This window comes from Lipotes vexillifer, unplaced genomic scaffold (genome assembly GCF_000442215.2).
Source record: "Lipotes vexillifer unplaced genomic scaffold, Lipotes_vexillifer_v1.1 scaffold1074, whole genome shotgun sequence".
NCBI lineage: Eukaryota > Metazoa > Chordata > Mammalia > Artiodactyla > Lipotidae > Lipotes > Lipotes vexillifer.
In genome coordinates, this window is record NW_006775781.1 from 105884 (window position 1) to 128673 (window position 22790).

At 37.3% G+C, this 22790-nt stretch overlaps 1 protein-coding gene across 1 annotated transcript in view; it reads right to left on the reverse strand.

Annotated features, from left to right (window-relative positions):
• Nucleotides 1–6862: 6862 nt before the first annotated feature.
• The window catches only part of ERMP1 (endoplasmic reticulum metallopeptidase 1), a 49538-nt gene continuing 33610 nt past the window's right edge, over nucleotides 6863–22790 (reverse strand). The window contains exons 14-15 of the mRNA XM_007450212.1: nucleotides 8348–8511; nucleotides 6863–8222 (exon numbers count right to left, since the gene is read on the reverse strand). Coding sequence (XP_007450274.1) covers nucleotides 8058–8222; nucleotides 8348–8511 — 329 coding nt within the window. The 3' untranslated portion in view covers nucleotides 6863–8057. The remainder of the gene's footprint in view (nucleotides 8223–8347; nucleotides 8512–22790) is intronic.

The following is a 22790-nucleotide window of genomic DNA, read 5'->3' on the forward strand; positions in this document are numbered from 1 at the left end:
CAACAATGGGTGCCGTCACCACGGGCAGTATTAATTAGCAGCAGCATGCAGCTGAGGACACTGTGACCTAGCTGGATGATTTAACCAGGGAGAGAACTCAGCTCTGAGACTCTGGTAAGGTATTACTAAATTTTAACTAACTCTTTCTCCTCTAAGAAATCTCTTTGAGTCCATAAAAATGTGATATCAAAAGAATCATCTTTCATAAAAAAAATTTTTTTAAGCTGCAGTGGAAGTAATAAAGAATATTGTACAGATGTACATGAGAATATTTTGGTTTTATTCTTTAAGGTTGGTAGCTCTTAAACCACAGGGATTGTTTTGCCCCAGATGAGGAAAACACTTTTCACTACTTACAGCTTCCTATGTTTTCTGGTTCAGCGTGTGTTCAAGACTGCTTTTTAAAAACAAATGCTAAGGTGCTTGCTATAGCTCATCAAGTATTTGAGCTACCTGTATGCCCCCTTGGATCAAGAGCACTGGCCTCCCTAAGTGGGCCTCTGAATAGATGCCTGCCCTAGCATAAGAGGTGCCTGTGTGAAGGAGACATGCTCCTCTTCTAGCCTGTTAAATCCCGGTCCTGAATTGATGGAAGCTATTTACCTGTGAGTCAGTGTGCCTGCTTTTTATAGCAAGGTTGGTTCCTGCTAGATCAGCGTGGGCTGAGGTCTGAGGAGTTTTTATCAATTATGCTATTAGATACCACTAAACTATTTTGCATCAAAGAATTGTTATCTTTTTGTGAGTACTCTTGTGTAAGTATACTCAAAGGCACTGTTCATATTTTTAGGGCTTGTACTATAATTTGTAAGGTTTTATGCTGGATTCTGCATGGCTATAGATACTCACTCTTGGAACAAAGACAGGGCTTGCTCTTCTTTCCAAATATAAGCAGTCTTCATAGAGGAAGACAGGTTTATTGGCTTGGTCATATGGTAACAGAAGTGGTCACACTGATCATGAAATGAAACAGGTTTTGTGCAAATTAATGTAGTTTCTTATTTATTGCTTTTATAAATTGAATAAAAATGGACTTTTATGTAAATAGACTGCTGAATCCTGTATTATCACAGCTACTAAAAATTAGTATGTAAAGAATGCATTCTTCATTGTAACTTTTTAAATATTTTATGTATTTCTAGAAATAACAAACTTTAGTTTTCATACATTATGAAAACATGACTGCATACTAAATTGCTTTAGACTGAACACATATCCACTGTATGTACATCAATACCTTATAACAGTATTAATTTAGATAGCTTGTTTGTACTGTGCAATTTGAACAAAGGAATGCAATGTTATTTTTTACAAAAATGAACTTATTTTTATAATAACAATGTATTTGATGTGGACCAAATTCATACCACTATGTAAAACAGCCTCTCTTCTCATAGTGCAATTACAGTTTAGAAATAAAACTTGGTCCTCTATCCTTGCTTTTTAAAGTAAATGGCTAGCTTTAGTTGTCCTAGCCAGGTTTCCTCTGAAGGGAAACCCAAAACCATTTTGAAAATGCTCTGTTCATAACTCATCAAACGGTTTTAAATTATTGAGTTTGGTAATTTACTATCACTTACTTTTCACATTACAAGTGCAATAATTTCACATACAAAAACTCCTGAATGGGTGGAATATGTGATTACTGGTACCTGGTCCTTCTGGTGCTATGTTTATTTAAGCCTTTGTTTTAAACCACCTTTCCCTGAATTTTAAGATAGAAAATGTTTCCCATGTGAGTACATGCAGCCCAGCAAGAAACTAAACTGAAAAATTTCTTCTCCTGTCCTAGTCCATTAGGAGAAGAACTTAGCATTACTTTTGTGTTTGGTGTATTTAAATTTAGTCAATAAAAATGACTTACCATTGTAAACAGCTATGATCTTTTTCAGGTATCCTAATGTGCTGCTGGGTTCATCCTGCACTCTTAAAAGCAGGGCACCAATAAGTTAACTGTATTCCTGTGGTTAACGCCATGAACGAAACTTTTCTTGTATAAACTACTTGTTTTTCAACTAAGAGATATAGGTGGCCCCAAGGCAAAAAAAAATTGGCAACTTTATAGAAAATTTCTCTTTGGTAATGTGTTACATTAATTTTTTAATTCATATTTTAATTTTGCCTTGTTTGGATCACATATCGACTGTTTAAGCCATAATTTTAACCAGTGAATTTAAATATTCAATATAACTATTTGAAGTTTAAATTATTTGCTGATACCAAAACAAGAAGTCATTTGGGGGTAGAGTCAACCTTTGCTTTAATTAAAGTTGCTGCTACTTCTGTAATGTGTATTTTTTTACTTGGTAAAGGGCAATAAAACCATTACATGAACTTTTGTTTATTCATCATCTCAAATTAACAGCAAAAAGTATATTGAAAGTCATAAAAGTATTCTTTTCATTATATAATTCTCTTAGAATTTTCCTTATGAAATAACTAGAAATTTAGATTTAAAATGTGTATGCAGAATTATTTAGAATAGGAGCATCAAGAGTTGGCAGCATCCTAGATGCCTGGCAATAAATAGGCAGTCGGAACAGACGGTCCATATTGATGACATGGAAAATCTTCAAAATATAATGAAAAAATGATATAAAAGTACACATACCAGAGGAAACCAGTCATCTCTAATACGTGTGACTAAAATAATAGGTGGCATTTTGACTTTTTCCTATTTTCCTAAATCTGCTTTCTGTCTCCGAATTTGCCTGTTCTGGGCATTTCATCTAAATGGACTTATATAATATGTGGCTTTTTCTGTCTGGCTTTCACTTAGCATGAGGTTTTCAACTTTGTATATTAGTAGTTCATTCCTTCTTAAGGCTGAATAATCCACTTTATGGATATGTATACTACATGTTTATCCATTCATCAGTTGAGGGACATTTGGGTGGTTTCCACTTTTTGACCATCGTTAATAATGAACATTGATGTACAAGGTTCTGTGTGGACATATGTTTTCGGTTCTCTCGAGCAGTGGAAGTGCGTCATATAACTGGTTAATTTTTTTGAGGCAGTGCCTAATTGTATTACCAAGTGCCTGTGCCTTTTTTAACATTTCCACTAGCAGTGGAGGAGGATTCTGGTTTCACATGTTATTGTCTGTATTTTTGGTTACAGCCATCTAAGTTATGTATGAAGTGGTATCTTATGGTTTAGATTTACATTTCCCTGATGGCTAATGTCTTTTCATATGATTATTAGCCATTCACATCTCTCAGGAGAAAAATATGTATTCACATCCTCTGCGCATTTCACAAATGGGTCATTTATTTTATTGTTGGTTTGCAAGAGGTCTTCATATATTCTGGATACTAGACTTACCAGAGATATGATTTGCAAATATTTTCTCATTCTGAGGGCTTTTCACTTTCATGATACTGTCTTTTGAGGCAAAGAAGTTTTTCATTTTGGTGAAGTCCAGCTTTTTCTTTGGTTGCTTGAGCTTTTGGGTGTCATATCCAAGAAACCATTGCCTAAATCCTAGGTTATGAAGATTTATGCCTGTGTTTTCTAATGAGAGTTTTATATTTTAGCACCTGCATTTAGGTCTTTGATCCATTGAGTTAATTTTTATATATGGTATGAAGTAAGAGGTCTATAACTTTGTTCTTTCGTGTGTGAATATTCAGTTCCAGCACCATACACAGAAAAGATTTTTTTCCTATTGTCGAAAATCAATTGACTATAAATGTATGGGTTTATTTCTGAAACTGTCAGTTGTATTACATTGATCTTTGGGGTCTTTCCTTAATGCCGGTACCACATCGTCTTGATTACTGTTGCTATTTAATAGGAGATTTTGAATGTGTAAGTAAGTCATAAGTTTGTTTTTTTCAGGACCATTTTGACTCTTCTGGGTCCTGTGCATTTCCATTTGAATTTTACAATCCGCTTGTCAATTTCCGTGCACACCTGCACACACACACATAAGGCACCTAGGATTTTGATAAGGATTTTATTCAGATGAATTTGGAGAATATTGCCATCTTGATAATATGCCTTCCAGTCCGTGAACATGGGGTGTTTTTCCAGTTATTCATGTCTTCAGTTTCTTTCAGTAGTGTTTTATAGGTACTTCTGTTAAGCTTATTAGTATTTTATTCTTCTTGATGCTATTGCAAATAGAATTGTTTTATCTTTGGATTGTTCTTTGTTAGTATATAAAAATACTATGCTGTAATTGGATCCTACAGCACTGGTGAATTCATTTACTATTGGGCTGGCCAAAAAGTTTGTTCGGGTTTTTGGTACGATCTTGGGGAAAAACCCAAATGAACTTTTTGGCTGACCCAATATAGTTTTTTGTGTGGACTCTTTAGGATTTTCTGTATAGAAGATCATGTTGTCTGTGATTAGAGCCCTGGCCAGGGCCTCCAATACAGTATTCAAGTGGCAATAGTAGATATCCTTGTCCTTCTGACGTTAGGGGGTAAGTATTGAGTCTTTCATAAATTAGGATGTTAGCTGTTGAGTTTTTCATAGATGACCTTTATCAGGTTGAGGAAGTTCCCTTCTATCTCAAAAAAATTTTGCATCTGTTGAGAGTATACTGTAGAGTCCTTTATTCTAATAATCTGGTATGTGACATTGGTTTTTTGAGGTATACATCCATTTGGTCATGGTGTACGGCCAAACTTGGAGAAAAGAAATTATCAACATGCTTATTATATTTTTTACCAATCAAATCAGGAAGTAGTGGTATCAAAAAAAGTACTGATGCACTTCAAAAATGCCCAAGATGTTTTTTCAAACAAAAACAGATGTAAAGAGGCATAGATGCATTTTAGCTTTATTGGCCCTAAAAGGCGGCAAGGTGTATTTAAGAATAGAAGTTATTCGGAGGGAGTTCACTTAGGAAGGGAAGTAACTTGCACAGAGCTCTGGGAGCTCACAAGTGGTACACTGTTTGGGGACTGGTGGTGATCCTTCCTTGTGTGAAGATTGGAATGTGCAGTGGGTTACTCTCTGGCTGAAAGACCATATTTTCTTCCCTCCCTCCTATCCCTATCAATCAATCACTTAATGAAAGAATATCCTTTATTTATTAGCCCTTCAGTGATTTTCTTTGCCAGTGGCAATGATAAAACTGCTAAGTATGTTGTAGCTCAATATTTACCAAATGATTGATAGGCCATTGATTTCTGTGAAATTCAGATGCACAATTTCATTCCACAGTAAAATGGATTCCAGTTGAAGCCATGTTGAGTTCTTTGCTCACATGACCCATTAAAATAGCAATGATACCACATGAGCCATCTAGGTCTTTTTAAAAGGCTCGAATACCCTTCAAATATGGGGGATACAGGAAAACAAAATAAAGATCTGTTTCTCTGTTAAAGATACTAACTTGTATGTTAAAAAGTTTATTTCAGTTAAATTGTAAGGCAATTAATCTTAGCAAACCAGTTGAAAGAAACAGACAGACATAATCATTTTTTCTATAGCTTCCTGAGTCAGCAGTCTGGCTTCATCATCAGTAGTGGCTCCCTCAGGGGTGACATTTTAGGAATCTATAGTGCTTATTTACATCTGCTAAAGTGTGGAAACAGAAAAACTTCATGCAACAATCTTAGGTCAGACACAATGTAAATTTTAAGGATTTCATCAAAATCGCAACCCTTCATACTTTCCCTGAATGTGCAGTACTGTACATTTTAAATTCTGTAGGAAATGCATTAGAATTTGAAAAGACCCTTTTAGAAATGAGTCATTCAAATCAGATACTCAAGAAACTAACAAATTCTTTAATCTCAGAGATTGCTGATCTGATGGTGTTCTTAACAGCCATGAATATTGTGTATAATTACTTAACCACTTTTGGCATTAAAATAGTCCCCCAGAATATTAAGCATGCCGTGAGACTAGTGAGCATTTGTATGATAGTCAGAGCTTTATAATGCCAAAGAAAACCAAAACAAGAGAGAATTGTTCACATAGGAAAATAACTCAAAGGCAAAAAGAAAACCATGATTATTACTGAAAAGGAGTAACAACAGGGAACTGTTGGTTTCTCATGTAATGTCCTTCTTCAACACTTGTGATTTTGCTTTTCTTTTTCCTATAAATAATTTCCATTACTCTATTTCAGATTTACCACAGGAACAGACAATATGCCTGTATTTTGAAATTTGTTTAGATATGTTTTTTCCTCCACAATTGATGAGTCTATAAAAGCTATAAACACTGCAAACCTTATGTATACTGCCTGACATGTGAAGCACCCAAGACTTGTGATACAGCGGACCCTTGAACAACATGGGTTTGAACGGTGCAGGTCCAATTATATGCAGATTATAAACGGGTATTACAGTACTACACGATCCGTGGTTGGTCGAATCCATGGCTGTAGAACCTTGGATACAGAGGTATGACTGTAAAGTTACCAACTGCACAGTGGTCAGCACCCCATATCCCCGTGTTTTTCAAGGATCAACTCTATGTGGTTCCTACAAAGTCCAGGAAAAGCAATGGTTCCAGTGTCCACGCATGTGACAGCATGTTATCATTCAGCTCTGGCTGCAACACTGCTGTCTGTGTGGGCTCGGTCACTTTTTAAGGAGTCACAAATGAGGCAGGCAGTATGACGAGCATGATTCAGAAAGCACACTGTATACATCCCACAAGCAGCTTCAAGAAGTATTTTCTTCAACAGCGCACACTTACTATGCTCCTTCTGTTCAGGCAGATCCGAGTGCCACTTTTTTGTTTTACTCTGGCTTTTCTTTAAAATTTTTTTTTTGGCCTAGGCTTGCTAAATGCAAAAATTGTCTTTTTACATTTTTAATGGAGAAAAGAAAGCTAGCAGAATTTACCACTGCTCTAACTAAACTCTTCCACGGCTGGAGCCAGGAAGCCAACAGCCATCTTCCTCAACGTGAAAAGTACCTCTAAGTCCTAGAGCTGCCATCATGCAGGATCTGAACACCGCCAACTATAAGGACAGTTACAGAAGGACATTCCAGTACAAGCCACAGCCTCAAGTCTCAGGAAAGCCAGCTCTGCTGAACACAGTAAGTTAGTGAGAGACTAATCTGTTCAACTGGCTGGAAAACAGACAAAAATAAGGACCCAGTGCATCAATAAAGTTATGCCCTAAAGGATTAACCTTGGTTAACAGGAGACTCCTAAAAAGTGAGAATAAATATATAAACTGCCCAGCCACTCCCGGCCCCGCTCTCCTCCCACCCCAGAACAGCCACCATGGCAGCTAGTGCTCTGAAGAAGGAAGTTAACGTCATATACTTGCACAAACGATATTCTAAACCAAAAGGGCCTGTGCAACTCAGAGGGAAAGGTAACTAGACAAATGCTCTTCTCACAATGGTGAGGTGTGGAGAGGAGGAAAAGATATGTTTCAGAGGGAAACAGGCATTGAAAACAACCTCAGAAAAGCATGACAATGATGGAGCTCAATGACCACTTGTCAGAAGGACAGGAGTCCCCAACTCACACAGGTTTCCACATCAGAGGATCGGGGCTTCAGAGATGCAAAGCACACTAAAGGTTGCATGCAGAAGCAGAGCTCTCGGCACAGGCTGGGGCCTCAAAAGCCCAATGGTTCTTCCCCAGTCTTTACCGCATGCTTTCTAATGACCTACAGAGTTAGGCCTCAAGGGGAATCATTACTCCTGTGAATGATATTTAACCTACCATCCAATGACACAAAAAAAATGCTCTTGGGCTTTAACTGGAAATGTCGTTTGTCTCATTAACAGTGGACTTACAGTACCTTCTGCATCTTTCATGATCGTAAGGGGACAACTATTAAAGTGGTTTGTTGGCTTTCGTCCTTAAGGTCATATAAAATGACCTATGTAGGTAGTGGCAGTACCCACATGTGCTTAAGTGCCAGAAGACTGGTATTTTCAAGTGTCAGAAGGGCCATGCACACTACCCCACAGCATAACCATTACAGACAGTTGCTGGGCCCTGAAGAGTGTTAGTCCACAAAGCTCTTTGAACATATGCTCATTAATTCATTGACTTACATACAAACATCCATGAAACACAAGGAGAAACCGTGGGCATGTACTCAGAGCTCATCCACAAGACTAAAACACAAAGAGATGGTAGGTGCACACCCAGGCAGAGGGAAATGTCCAATCTGGGAACTTCTCTTTCAGAGCATCCAGCTGGGAGGATCTCTTGTCTTCCCCAGAAAGATAGTGGGCAGCAATGGCCACAGTGACCACTCCTTCAGGCTGTTCTTCCAAGACCTGGAGGAGAAAATTAGTTACTTCTCTAGTTCTAGGAAGGCAGAACACTGACTGATCCCAAGGTTCTTGCCAGATAACAGCTGGAAACCTGATCAGTAATACCAGCAATACCAGGAAGCTCCCACCTGTACTTCTATCCAGAACTGCCACGCAGAGGCCTGGAGTCCATGGGAATAAAATACAAAGTAGTCCCCTCCTTTACTCGTGACTGGGGTGCCATTGCCAAGAGACCACTGAGAAAGTGTAGACCCTTTGTGGGTTCGAACGTAGAATGACATATGGCTTGGCCCTGTACGATAAGAGGAAAGAAGAATAGTTAAAACAATCTTTGAAAAAGCAACAAGAAAAGAAACCCACCACCCAAACCAGACTACGAAGTTCAATGCTTTATATCACTTTTAAGACAGTACAAACCTAAAAAAGGTCTGCCAGGTTGGACGTTCAGTGTGTATCAACAAAGGTAAGTAGTGAGGTGCAGCAGAAAAGGCACAGAATTTATAATGAGAAAACCTCTGTTTACATCTTGGTCCAGTCATTTAAACATGCAAGAACCTTACCACTCGTAAGCCCTTCTTCAGAAATCTAGAGAATAAGCTTCATCTAACCCAAGAGATAACTGCAAAAACTAAAGCAAAAGAACTGACAGGATTTTAATATATCCACATACATTATTAAGACAAACAAATATTGAGGTGAGGGTGTAAGACTAATGGGCAAATGTTGCATGTAACAAACACAGAGGGAAAGGGCAGTGCAGATAATCAAACTGTTGTATAAGCTAATAGTTAAAGAATACAATTAAACACTGACACACAGATAGTAAGATGTTAAATAACAGGCAATCAAAACAAAAATATAAACCTTATATGCCAGAAACTACTTTTTCCAAGAGCAAAGACAGCACATCATAGAAAAAGGAATCTAGCAGATACAACACACATAATTATAAATATTTTGAGAAAGTTGAGAACAAAAGTATTATACAGTAAAAATAAATGTGAAAAGACCTAACCCAGCTGCTAAAAGAAAAAAAAGTTTAACTTAGCTTACAAAGCTAGACCTCATCACATACTGTATTCCAAGAAACATACTTTAAAGAGATTCAGAAAGCGTAAAAAAACAAAGGCTATTTCAGGTAAGTGGACAGAGTTTTTATAAAGACAAGAAAGGAAAAACTAGAAATCAATGAAATAGAGAACAGAAGAAACAGACCTAATAATCAAAAATCTGTTATTTTTTTAAATTAACAAGACAACCACTAAGTAACCTGATTGGAAAAGAGACAGAGGGAAAGGAGCAGCAGAGAAAACAAGTATATACACAAAGAGAAATAAGAAAAATAAGCAGACGTTGTTTAAAAAATCACAGATAATCACTCTGCCGCCCTCTGTAAGTTTGAAAACCCACATGAAATGGATATTCTGCTAGGAAAATGCAGATTATCAAAACTGATAAGAGATAATAAAGCTAAAGCAAACCAATTTCCCTAGAAAAATTATTAAGAAACTACCCTAAGAAAAAGCACCAGGCCCAGGTGATTTGAGAAAGGAATTCAAGCCAACTTTTCAACAAAATAGTTCTAATGCACCATAAACTGGTGCAAGAAAATGAAAATTAAGGAAAACTTACCAACTGTTTTTATGATGTGTAACATTCAATATATTTATGATGTATACCTAAATCTGATAAGGACAGTACCAACCCACCCCCCCCCAAAAAAAAACCCCAACAACACAAACCAATATCACTCATGAACACTGATGCGGAATTTCTACATAATATATTTGCAAACAAATCCAACATCACATTAAGAAAATAATAGCCTATGTGTGACCTGGTAGGATACACCATTTATTAAAAGATCCAAGGAAGAAAAATCCCATCATTAGCTTTGTAGATGCTAAAAAAGCTTTTCACAAAATTAAAATCTAAAATCCATTCCTTAAAAAAACATTCAAGGAATGACAAGTGATGAATGCTTGTTTAACACGATTAAAAAATACATACCTTAGTCCTAACGTCAATATCTTACATAATAGGAAAACACTAGAGACCTTGGTTCTAATATCAAGAACAAGGCAAGGATGCTCACCATCTCCAAAACAGTTCTATCCTATACTAGAAATATTAGCTATTTAGACAAAGAAATCAGAGGCATAAGAGTTGGTAAAGAAAAATTATCTGCAGATGATACAGTAGTAAACAAACTATACACCTGAGGTCTGTATTTGTATGGCTCTCAGGCTAAGCATGGTTTTTAAAGAGTGGTTAACAAACAAACAAACAAGACTATCGTGGAAACATGGCAAAGCCTAAAATATTTACTATCTGGCCCTTTAAATTCTGGCAATTCCTGGTATACCTGGAGAACTCTAGTATCAGTGATTAACTAAAACAAGAAGATTCAGAAAGGTAGCAAGATACAAAATTGACATACAGACGTCAACTGCCTTCATACATAAAAAATATAGCCAGTTTGAGGGCATAATGACAGTAGCAACAAAACCTTTATAGCACTCCTGAAAGACACGAAAGTAGAAATGATCGAACAAATGCGAAGACATTTCCAGGTTCATGGATAGGGTGACTCAACATTGTATGTCAGGGTCTCCTTAATTTATGAATTTATTATGATACTCCCCTAAATACCAATTAGCAATATGTTTTATATTAGATGATACTAAAGTTCTAAATACTAAAATTATGGAAAAATAAGCATGCAAAAAATGGCAAGGAAGATACTAAAAAACAAAAACTACAAAGGATCTTAACACTCCCAATCATTAAATTATAAAGCTTCTATAATTAAAAGTGTGGTAACTGGTGCACAAACAGACCTGCACACATACCGTCAAAAAATAATTAAAAAAAAAAGATTTCTTGTCATTTGTAATCACAAAACACAGGGCAGTAGGTGTACAACCTGCCTGCCAGGAACCTGAATTTTATTGGAATTCTCCAAATGGTACATAAAGGATAGAGAAAGGTTTGAATTTTTCTGTGCTTCCTTTTTATAGGCTGGCATTTAAATAAAATAAAAAATTATTGGCATGAACAAGAAAACCAATTAGTGCAAAATAAATTTATTTCTAATTAAAATTTTAAAGCCTAGAAAACGGAAGTATTCACCTTCAAAAGTGTCAGCTAAGGCACTTCCTTCCCATAAGTGCTTAATCCCACTGGTTAACTACCAAATATTATTATTTCACTACTACCATCTTGTGTCCTCCAGCTTCCCTCGCTTACAAGATCTTCAAGTCCCTGCTGTGTTAAACTGAATGAAAATACAAAAACCAAACAAACTACTTCTAGAAGAGAAATTTCAGTAAAAAGTGGGCAAAGCTGAGGTATATACAGTCAAATAATTTTGTGTATGGTGTTAGGGAGTGTGCTAATTTCATTCTTTTGCATGTAGCTGTCCAGTTTTCCCAGCACCACTTATTGAAGAGGCTGTCTTTTCTCCATTGTATGCTCTTGCCTCCTTTGTCATAAATTAGGTGCCCATATGTGCATGAGTTTATCTCTGGGCTTTCTATCCTGTACCATTCATCTATATTTCTCTTTTTGTGCCAGTACCATACACAGTCAAATAATTTTTGACAAAGGCACCAAAGCAATTCAGTGAGCAAAGTCTTCTCAACAGATGGTGCTAGAACTGGATATCCATAAAGGAAAAAGGACCCTGACCTCTACCTCACACCATATACAGAAATTAACTCAAGGTGCATCCTACGCCTAAACATAAAAGCTTAAGGCTATAAAGTTTCTAAAAGAAAAAGTCTAAATTCATGATCTCTGGGTAGGCAAGCTTTTTTTGGAAGACACATAAAGCATTAATCCTGAAAGAAAAACCTGATAAAATGGACTTCATAAAAATTTAAAACTTCACACCAGGAGACATCATTAAGAAAATGAATGGGTAAGAAATCTTGATAACACTAGTTGTCTGATAAAGGATTTTATCTAGAATGTATGAACTCCTATAAGACAACAAGCTCAGTTTTTAAAAGGGAAAAAGACATGAGGAAACACAGCAGATGAATGGCCAGTAAGCACTTACAAAAGTGTTCCACATCTTAATTATCAGAGGAATGCAAGAGGTACTACTACTAAACACCCACAAGAAATGATAAAATGAGAAAACCCAGTAAATTCTGGTGAGAATGTGGAGTAACGGGAACTCTCATATAATACTGGTGGGAGTGAAAAACGGAAGAAAACAATTTTTCAAAGTTAAACGTAAGTCTGTCCTATGAACCAAACAATTCCACTCCTAGATATTTATCCAAGAGAAGTGGAAAACATATTCCCAAAAAGCTTTGTACAAGAATGTTCATAATAGCTTTATTCATATTAGCCCCAAACTGGAAACTGCCCAGGTGTCCATCAACAAGAGAATGTGATAAGCTTGTGGTATAGTCATGCACTGAATACTGCTCAGCAATGAATAGGAACAAAATACTGATACTCAAAAACAACACAGCTCAATCTCAAACACATTATGCTTAATGACCAGACACAGAATATGACATTCTGGATGATTCCATATATATGAAGTTCAAGAATGAGCATGCAAATCGAATCTGTCAGTGTAGGAATCAGAAAGTTGCTTCTCCAGGGCAGGTAGACTTTAGTGTAAGGCAACTTTCTGCGGTGATGGAAATGTTTCGTGTTTTGATAGTGGTTACATGGGTATATGTATGCTTTTATCAAAACTAAAGGAACTGTACAAGATCTGGACGTGTCAATGTATGTAAATTAGGCCTTAAAAACATACATATATATGTATGTACATATATATATGAATGAATAAAAATAAACAAGGGGGAAAGTTATGTATGAAGATACCTTTCACTCATAAAATCCTGGGCAACTTTCTATCAACCTTTTTTTTTTTTTCCAATTTATTTTTGGCTGCATCAGGTCTTTGTTGTTGAGCACAGGTTTTCTCTAGTTGTGGTGAGCAGGGGCTATTCTTTGCAGTGTGTGGGCTTCTCACTGTGGTGGCTTCTTGTTGCAGAGCATGGGCTTTAGGTGCACGGGCTTCAGTAGTTGTGGCACATGGCTCAGTACTTGTGGCTCACAGGCTTAGTTGCTCCACGGCATGTGGGCTCTTCCTGGACCAGGGCTCAAACCCATGTCCCCTGCACTGGCAGGTGGATTCTTAACCACTGCACCACCAGGGAAGTACCTCAACCTTTTTTTTAAACTCAGTAACTAAAGTACAGAGTGAACAGTAGCAGGAACTTTTAAAAATGAACTTCCTGTATAAGGGCTCTCTAGAGAAACAGAATAGGATGTGTAGAGGTAGAGAAAGAGAAAGAATTATTTTACAGAACTGGCTCATGTAATTGTACAGGCTGGCAAATCCAAAATCTGCAGTAGGGGCTGGCAGGCTGGAGACTCAGGCAAGAGCCGAGTTTGAATTCCTAGGCTGTGCTGGCAAGACCCCCCGCTCCTTGGAGGAGGGGAGTCTTTTTTTTTAAGGCCTTGAACTGATTGGATGAAGCCCACGACATTATGGAGAACAATCTGTACTCAGAATTTACTGATCTAAATTAAATGTCAGTCCTATCCACAAAATACCTTCACTGGAAACATCCAGTATGGTGTCTGTTCACATATCTGGGTACCATCTTAAAAAGAAAAAAGCTGACAAATTTAATTTAACTCAACACATTTGAGTGCCCATTATGTGTCAGTGATTTCACTGGGCACCAAGAATAGAAGGATAAGAACCCACCATGTCTGCCTCCCTTAACTAAATAATCATGATATAAGGCGGTCAGCGCTACAATCAAGATATGTACAAAGGAAAGAAAAAGGGTAGCAGTTGCTTAGTGTGTTGGAGAAGATGGGAGAGAAAGGTCAGAGTAATCTTGGCATTTTGCCTAGGGGAGAAACACAGAGTTTGGGTGGGAGGTAGTAGCAAGAAAATCTCTCTCTCACCAGGAGTGAGCGTGTGTTTGACTGGACAGAAAGGAGCGGTTGGATGTAGCTAAGGAATGCACCAAGGGAAGTGCTGAAAAAAGTTTAAATGGGTACCTGGGCCAAACTCCCGAAGACCAAACATGCTTTGCCAAAGAATGTGGATGTATTCTGGGGCAACAGGAAATGGTTAAAAGTTCTTTAAGTAGGGAAGTGACGTGATCAAATGTATTTTTGAAAAATAGTATGAGAGACAAGACTTAGAAGCCAGAACACCAGTTGAGTAGCTCAAGGAGCTAACTACTAGTTTTAAACATAGTAAATATACCAAGAAAGGTAAATAAAGTCACACTGTCTACTAATGCCAGGCCAAATGCTGTTTTGGATCTACCTGACAACTAATATCTGACACTAGAAGTTTTTCAGTAAGGCTCCTTAAAAATTATTATCTGCCTCAATTTGTTTTTAGAAACACTATAAGCTCTCAAGTTGCTGGTCACGATAATAAATCTGAGGGGGGGGGAAAGCTCACATGCAACATATTATAAAGCTTAAGAAGTGAAAGAGAAAGAGAAAAAAAAAATGTTGTCTGACTTACCCATTGCTTCAAAGGTCAACTTTACAGAATCCCAGGGAGGGAAGAATTGGGAATATTACATTATAAAGCATCTGTACTACCCATGAAGCAGTATAGTGTTACTTGAAAGTGAACTTATCGAAAGCTCTAAACCACTTAAAATAATTTTTAACAAGTATAATCAAAATGCTAATATATCAGTTTAATCAAACAAGTATAATTGCTATGTGCCTAAAAAGCAGACCAAAATAGGTGAGGCAAAAACTGACAGAATGGAAAGAGAAAAAGACAAATTCACCATTATAGTTGGAGACTTCAACAGCCCTTTACAGTAACTGACAAATCCAGCAGGCAGAAAATCAGTGAGGATATATAGTTGAATTAAAACACCACCATCAAAAACATTCATAGAACTTCATCCAACACCAGAATACACATTCTTTTCAAGCTCACATGGAACATTCACCAAGAGAGACCATATCCTGCACCATAAAACATACCTCAACAAATTTAGAATAGAAATCATAAAGTATGCTCTCAGACCACAATGAAATTGTAGAAATAAATATTGAAAACCAGCTGGAAAATCCAAACTATTTGAAGATTAAACAACATACTTCTAAATAACAAATGAGTCAAAGAAGCCTCAAGATAAATTTTTAAATAAATTGAACTAAAATTGTAAATTTGTGAGATGCAGCCAAAATAGAGCTGGGGGGGGGGGGAAATGTAGCATTGAGTGCATACATTAAAAAAGATGATCTAGAGCTTCCCTGGTGGTGCAGTGGTTGAGAGTCCGCCTGCAGATGCAGGGGACGTGGGTTCGTGCCCTGGTCCGGGTAGATCCCACCTGCCGCGGAGCGGCTAGGCCCGTGAGCTGTGGCCGCTGAGCCTGCGCGTCCGGAGCCTGTGTTCCACAACGGGAGAGGCCACAACAGTGAGAGGCCCGCGAACCGCAAAAAAAAAAAAAAAAAAAAAATGATGATCTAAAGTCAATAATCTAAGCCTCCACTTAAATAAGCTAGAAAAAGAAGAGTATTTAAATCCAAACTTAGCAGAAAAAAATAAATACTTAAAAATAGAGCAGAAATTAATGAAACTGAAAGTCAAGAGAGAAAATCAATAGAACCAAAAACTGGTTCTTTGAAAAGATCAATAAAATTGATAAACCTCTAGCCAAGCTAAGAAAAAAAGAGAGAAGACACAGATTACTAATCTCAGAAATGAAAGAGGTGACATCACTACATATCCCATGTGCAGTAAAAGGATAATAAAAGAATATCATGAACACTGTAGGCCCCGAAATTTGATAATCCAGATGAAACAGACTAATTCTTTCAAAGACACAACTTGCCAATATACACACAAGAAGAAACAATCTGAAATAGTCCTCTATTTATTAAACAAAATTGAATCAATAATTAATGACTTTCCAAAACAGAAAGAACCAGGCCCAGATGGGTTCGCTAGTGCATTCTACCAAACATTTAAGGAAGAAATTATACAGACTCTCTACAATCGCCTCCAGAAAACAGAAGCAGAAGGAACACTTTCTAACTAATTCTGTGAGGCCAGCATTACTCTAACACCAAAACCACACAAAGACATTACAGGAAAACTTATAGTACTCCTTCATGAACACAGATGTAAAAATCCTCAACATAATATTAGAAAATCAAATCCAACAACATATAAGAATTATACACTATGACCAAGTAGAATTTATTCCAGGTATGTGAGATTGCTTCAACATTTGAAAATCAAGTAATGTAATGCATGACATCAACATGCTAAAGGAGAAAAACCACATGATCATATCAAAAGACAGAAAAGTATTTGACATAATCCAACATTCATTCAGAATAAAACTCTTAGCAAACTAAAAATAGATGGGAACTGCCTCAACCTGATCTGACGAACATCTACAGAAAACCTACAGCTAACATTATACTCAGTTGGTAAGAAAGCTTTCCCATTAAGATCAGGAACAAGGCAAGGATGACCCCTCTTACCACTCATTTTAAAAATCATACTGGAAGTCCTAGCTAATGCCATGAGATAAGAAAAGGAAATAAAAAGTATAAAGATTGGGAAGGAAGAAATAAAACTGTCTCTGTTTGCAAATGACATGATCATCTATGTAGAAAATCCAGAAGAATCAACCAAAAAAATCCTGGAACTAATAAACAATTAGAGCAAGGTTGCAGGATACAAGATTAACATACAAAAGTTAACTGCTTTCCTATATACCAGCAATGAACAATACTATTTACATTAGCACCTCAAAATTGACATACTTAGGTATAAATCTCACAAAATATGTACAAGATGTATGTGAGCAAAACTGTGAAACTACAAAAAAAAAAATCAAATAAGATACAAATAAATGGAGAGGCATTCCATGTCATGGATAGGAAGAGTCAATAATGATGTCATTTTCCCAAACTAGATCCACAGGTTCAATGCAATTCCAATCAAAATCCCAAAACGTTATTTTGTGGGTATTGACAAACTGATATATAGAAAGACAAAAGACAAGCAATAATCAGTATACTGAAGAGAAAGTCGGAAGACTGATAATACCCAACTTCAAGAAATATTATAAAGCTAAAGAGATGAAGACAGTGCAGTAAGGGGAAAAGAAGAGAGAAATAGATGAGTAGAACAAAATATAGAGCCCAGAAATAGCCCCACACAAATATAGTCAACTGATCTCTGACAAAGAAAGAAAGGCAACTCAGTGGAGACAGGACAGTCTTCAACAAATGGTACTGGAACAACTGGGAATCCACATGCAAAAACATCAATCTAGACACAGGACTTATACCTTTCACAAAAATTAATTCAAAATATATCACACACCTAAGTGTAAAAGGCAGAATTTTAAAACTTCTAGAAGGTAACATCAGAGAAAATCTAGACACCCTAGGTTTGGCAATGATTTTTTAGACTCAACACCAAAAGCATGTTCCATAAAACAAAAGTGATTAAGTTGGATTTCAATAAATTAAAACACTTATTCTCTACGAAAAACACTGTTAAGATATGAAAATACAAGCCAAACTGGGAGAAAATATTTGCAAAACACATGATAAAGGACTTATACCCATATATACAAAAAACTCTTAAATCTCAACAATAAGAAAACAAAATTAATAAACAGACAAAAAGATCCAAATAGACACCTTACCAAAGAAGTTATACAGATGGCAAATAAGTATGAAAAGCTGCTCAACGTCATATGTCATTAGGGAATTGCAAATTTAAAAAGTAATAAGATACCACTACATAAATATAAGAATGGCTAAAATCCGAGACTGGTTCAAGATGGCGGAGTAGAAGGACATGTTCTCACTCCCTCTTGTGAGAGCACCGGGGTCATGGCTAACTGCTGAACAGTCATCGACACTGGAACTCACCATAAAGGACACCCCACATCCAAAGACAAAGGAGAAGCCGCAGTGAGATGGTAGGAGGGGCGTAATCACAATAAAATCAGATCCCATAACGGCTGGGTAGGTGACTCACAAACTGGAGAACAATTATACCACAGAAGTCCACCCACTGGAGTGAAGGTTCTGAGTCCCACGTCAGGCTTCCCAACCTGGGGGCCCAGCAACAGGAGGAGGAATTCCTAGAGAATCAGACTTTGAAGGCTAGCGAGATTTGACTGCAGGACTTCGACAGGACTGGGGGAAACAGAGACTCCACTCTTGGAGGGCACACACAAAGTAGTATACGCATCAGGACCCAGGGAAAGGAGCAGTGACCGCCACGGGAGACTGAACCAGACCTACCTGCTAGTGTTGGAGGGTCTCCTGCAGAGGCGGGGAGTGGCTGTGTCTCACCGTGAGCACAAGGACACTGGCAGCGGAAGTTCTGGCAAGTACTCCTTGGTGTGAGCCCTCCGAGAGTCCACCAACAGCCCCACCAAAGAGCCCAGGTAGGCTCCAGTGTTGGGTCGCCTCGGACCAAACAACCAACAGCGAGGGAACCCAGCCCCGCCCATCAGCAGACAAGCGGATTAGTTTTACTGAGCTCTGCCCACCAGAGCAACAGCCAGCTCTAATCACCACCAGTCCCTCCCATCAGGAAACTTGCACAGGCCTCTTACATAGCTTCATCCACCAGAGGGCAGACAGCAGAAGCAAGAAGAACTACAATTCTGCAGCCTGTGGAACAAAAACCACATTCACAGAAAGACAGACAAGATGAAAAGGCAGAGGGCTATGTACCAGATGAAGGAACAAGATAAAACCCCAGAAAAACAACTAAATGAAGGGGAACTAGGCAACCTTCCAGAAAAAGAATTCAGAATAATGATAGTGAAGGTGATCCAGGACCTCGGGAAAAGAATAGAGGCAAAAATCGAGAAGATGCAAGAAATGTTTAACAAAGATCTAGAAGAATTAAAGAACAAACAAACAGATGACCAATACAATAACTGAAATGAAAACTACAGTAGAAGGAATCAATGGCAGAATAACTGAGGCAGAAGAACGGATAAGTGACCTGGAAGACAGAATGGTGGAATTCACTACTGCGGAACAGAAAAAAGAATGAAAAGAAATGAAGACAGCTTAAGAGACCTCTGGGGCAACATTAAACGCAACAACATTCGCATTATAGGGGTCCCAGAAGGAGGAGAGAGAGAGAAAGGACCCGGGAAAATATCTGAAGGGATTATAGTTGAAAACTTCCCTAACACGGGAAAGGAAATAGCCACCCAAGTCCGCGAAGTGCAGAGAGTCCCATACAGGATAAACCCAAGGAGAAACATGCCGAGACACATAGTAATCAAACTGGCAAAAAGTAAAGACAAAGAAAAATTACTGAAAGCAGCAAGGGAAAAACAACAAATAACATACAAGGGAACTCCCATAACGTTAACACCTGATTTCTCAGCAGAAACTCTACAAGCCAGAAGGGAGTGGCATGACATATTTAAAGTGATGAAAGGAGAGAACCTACAACCAAGATTACTCTACCCAGCAAGGATCTCATTCAGATTTGATGGAGAAATCAAAAGCTTTACAGACAACCAAAAGCTAAGAGAATTCAGCACCACCAAACCAGCTCTACAACAGATGCTAAAGGAACTTATGTAAGTGGGAAACACAAGGGAAGAAAAGGACCTACAAAAACAAACCCAAAACAATTAAGAAAATGGTAATAAGAACATACCTATCAACAATTACCTTAAACATGAATGGATTAAATGCTCCAACCAAAAGACACAGGCTTGCTGAATGGATACAAAAACAAGAGCCATATATATGCTGTCTACAAGAGACCTACTCCAGACCTAGGAACATATACAGACTGAAAGTGAGGGGATGGAAAAAGATATTCCATGCAAATGGAAATCAAAAGAGAGCTGGAGTAGCAATACTCATATCGATAAAATAGACTTTAAAATAATGTTATAAGAGGCAAGGAAGGACACTACAAAATGATCAAGGGAACAATCCAAGAAGAAGATATAACAATTATAAATATCTATGCATCCAACATAGGAGCACCTCAATACATAAGGCAACTGCTAACAGCTCTAAAACAGGAAATCGACAGTAACATAATAACAGTGGGGAACTTTAACACCTCACTTACACCAATGAACGGATCATCCAAACAGAAAATTAATAAGGAAGCACAAGCTTTAAATGACAGAATAGACCAGAAAGATTTGATATTTATAGGACATTCCATCCAAAAGCAGCAGATCACACTTTCTTCTCCAGTGCGCACAGAATATTCTCCAGGATAGATCACATCTTGGGTGACAAATCAAGCCTAAGTAAATTTAAGAAAATTGAAATCATTTCAAACATCTTTTCTGACAACAATGCTATGAGATTAGAAATCAATTACAGGGAGAAACACGTAAAAACCACAAACACATGGAGGCTAAACAATATGTTACTAAATAACCAAGATATCACTGAAGAAATCAAAGAGGAAATTGAAAAACACCTAGAGACAAATAACAATGAAAACACAATGATCCAAAACCTTTGGGATGCAGCAAAAGCAGTTCTAAGAGAGAAGTTTATAGCAATACAAGCCTACCTCAAGAAACAAGAAAAATCTCAAATAAACAACCTAACCTTACACCTAAAGGAACTAGAGAAAGAAGAACAAACAAAACCCAAAGTTAGCAGAAGGAAAGAAATCATAACGATCAGAGCAGAAATAAATGAAATAGAAACAAAGAAAACAGTAGCAAAGATCAATAGAAATAAAAGCTGGTTCTTTGAGAAGATAAACAACATTGATAAACCATTAGCCAGACTCATCAAGAAAAAGAGGGAGAGGACTCAAATCAATAAAATTAGAAATGAAAAAGGAGAAGTTACATCAGACACTGCAGAAATACAAAGCATCCTAAGAGACTACTACAAGCAACTCTGTGCCAATAAAATGGACAACCTGGAAGAAATGGACAAATTCTTGGAAAGGTATAACTTTCCAAGACTGAACCAGGAAGAAATGGAAAATAAGAACAGACCAGTCACAAGTAATGAAAGTGAAATTGTGATTAAAAATCTTCCAACAAACAAAAGTCCAGGACCAGATGGCTTCACAGGTGAATTCTATCAAAAACTGAGAGAAGAGCTAACAACCATCCTTCTCAAACTCTTCCAAAGAACTGCAGAGAAAGGAACACTCCCAAACTCATTCTATGAGGCCACCATCACCCTGATGCCAAAATCAGACAAAGATACTACAAAAAAAAATAATTACAGGCCACTATCACTGATGAATATAAATACAAAAATCCTCAACAAAATACTAGCAAACAGAATCAATAACACATTAAAAGGATCATACACCATGATCAAGTGGGATTTATCCCAGGGATGCAAGGGTTCTTCAGTATATGCAAATCAGTCAATGTGATACACCATATTAACAAATTGAAGAAGAAAAACCATATGATCATCTCAATAGATGCAGAAAAAGCTTTTGACAAAATTCAACACCCATTTATGATAAAAACTCTCCAGAAAGTGGGCAAAGATGGAACCTACCTCAATATAAAGGCCGTATACGACAAACCCACAACAAACATCATTCTCAATGGTGAAAAACTGAACAGGAAAAAGACAAGGATGTCCACTCTCACCACTATTATTCAACATAGCTTTGGAAGTCCTAGCCATGGCAATCAGAGAAGAAAAAGAAATAAAAGGAATGCAAACTGGAAAAGAAGTAAGACTGTCATTGTTTGCAGATGACATGATACATACATAGAGAATCCTAAAGATGCCACCAGAAAACTACTAGAGCTAATCAATGAATTTGGTAAAACTGCAGGATACAAAATTAATGCACAGAAATCTCTTGCATTCCTATGTAATAATGATGAAAAACCTGAAAGAGAAATTCAGGAAACACTCCCATTTACCACTGCAACAAAAAGAATATAATACCTAGGAATAAACCTATGTAGGGAGACAAAAGACCTGTACTCAGAAAACTATAAGACACTGATGAAAGAAATTAAAGATGATACCAACAGATGGAGAGATATACCATGTTCTTGGATTGGAAGAATCAATATTATGAAAATGACTATACTACCCAAAGCAATCTACAGACTCAGTGCAACCTCCATCAAATTACCAATGGCATTTTTTTTTACAAAACTAGAACGAATAATCTTAAAATTTGTAATGGAGACACAAAAGACCCCGAAAAACCAAAGCAGTCCTGAGGGAATAAAACGGAGCTGGAGGAAGCAGACTCCGTGACTTCAGACTATACTACAAAGCTACAGTAATCAAGACAATATGGTACTGGCACAAAAACAGAAATACAGATCAATGGAACAGCATAGAAAGCCCAGACATAAACCCACACACCTGTGGTCAACTACTCTATGACAAAGGAGGCAAGGATACACAGTGGAGAAAAAACAGCCTCTTCAACAAGTGGTGCCGGGAAAACTGGGCAGCTACATGTAAAAGAATGAAATTAGAACACTTCCTAACACCATACACAAAAATAAACCCAAAACGGATTAAAGACCTAAATGTGAGACCGGACACTATAAAACTCTT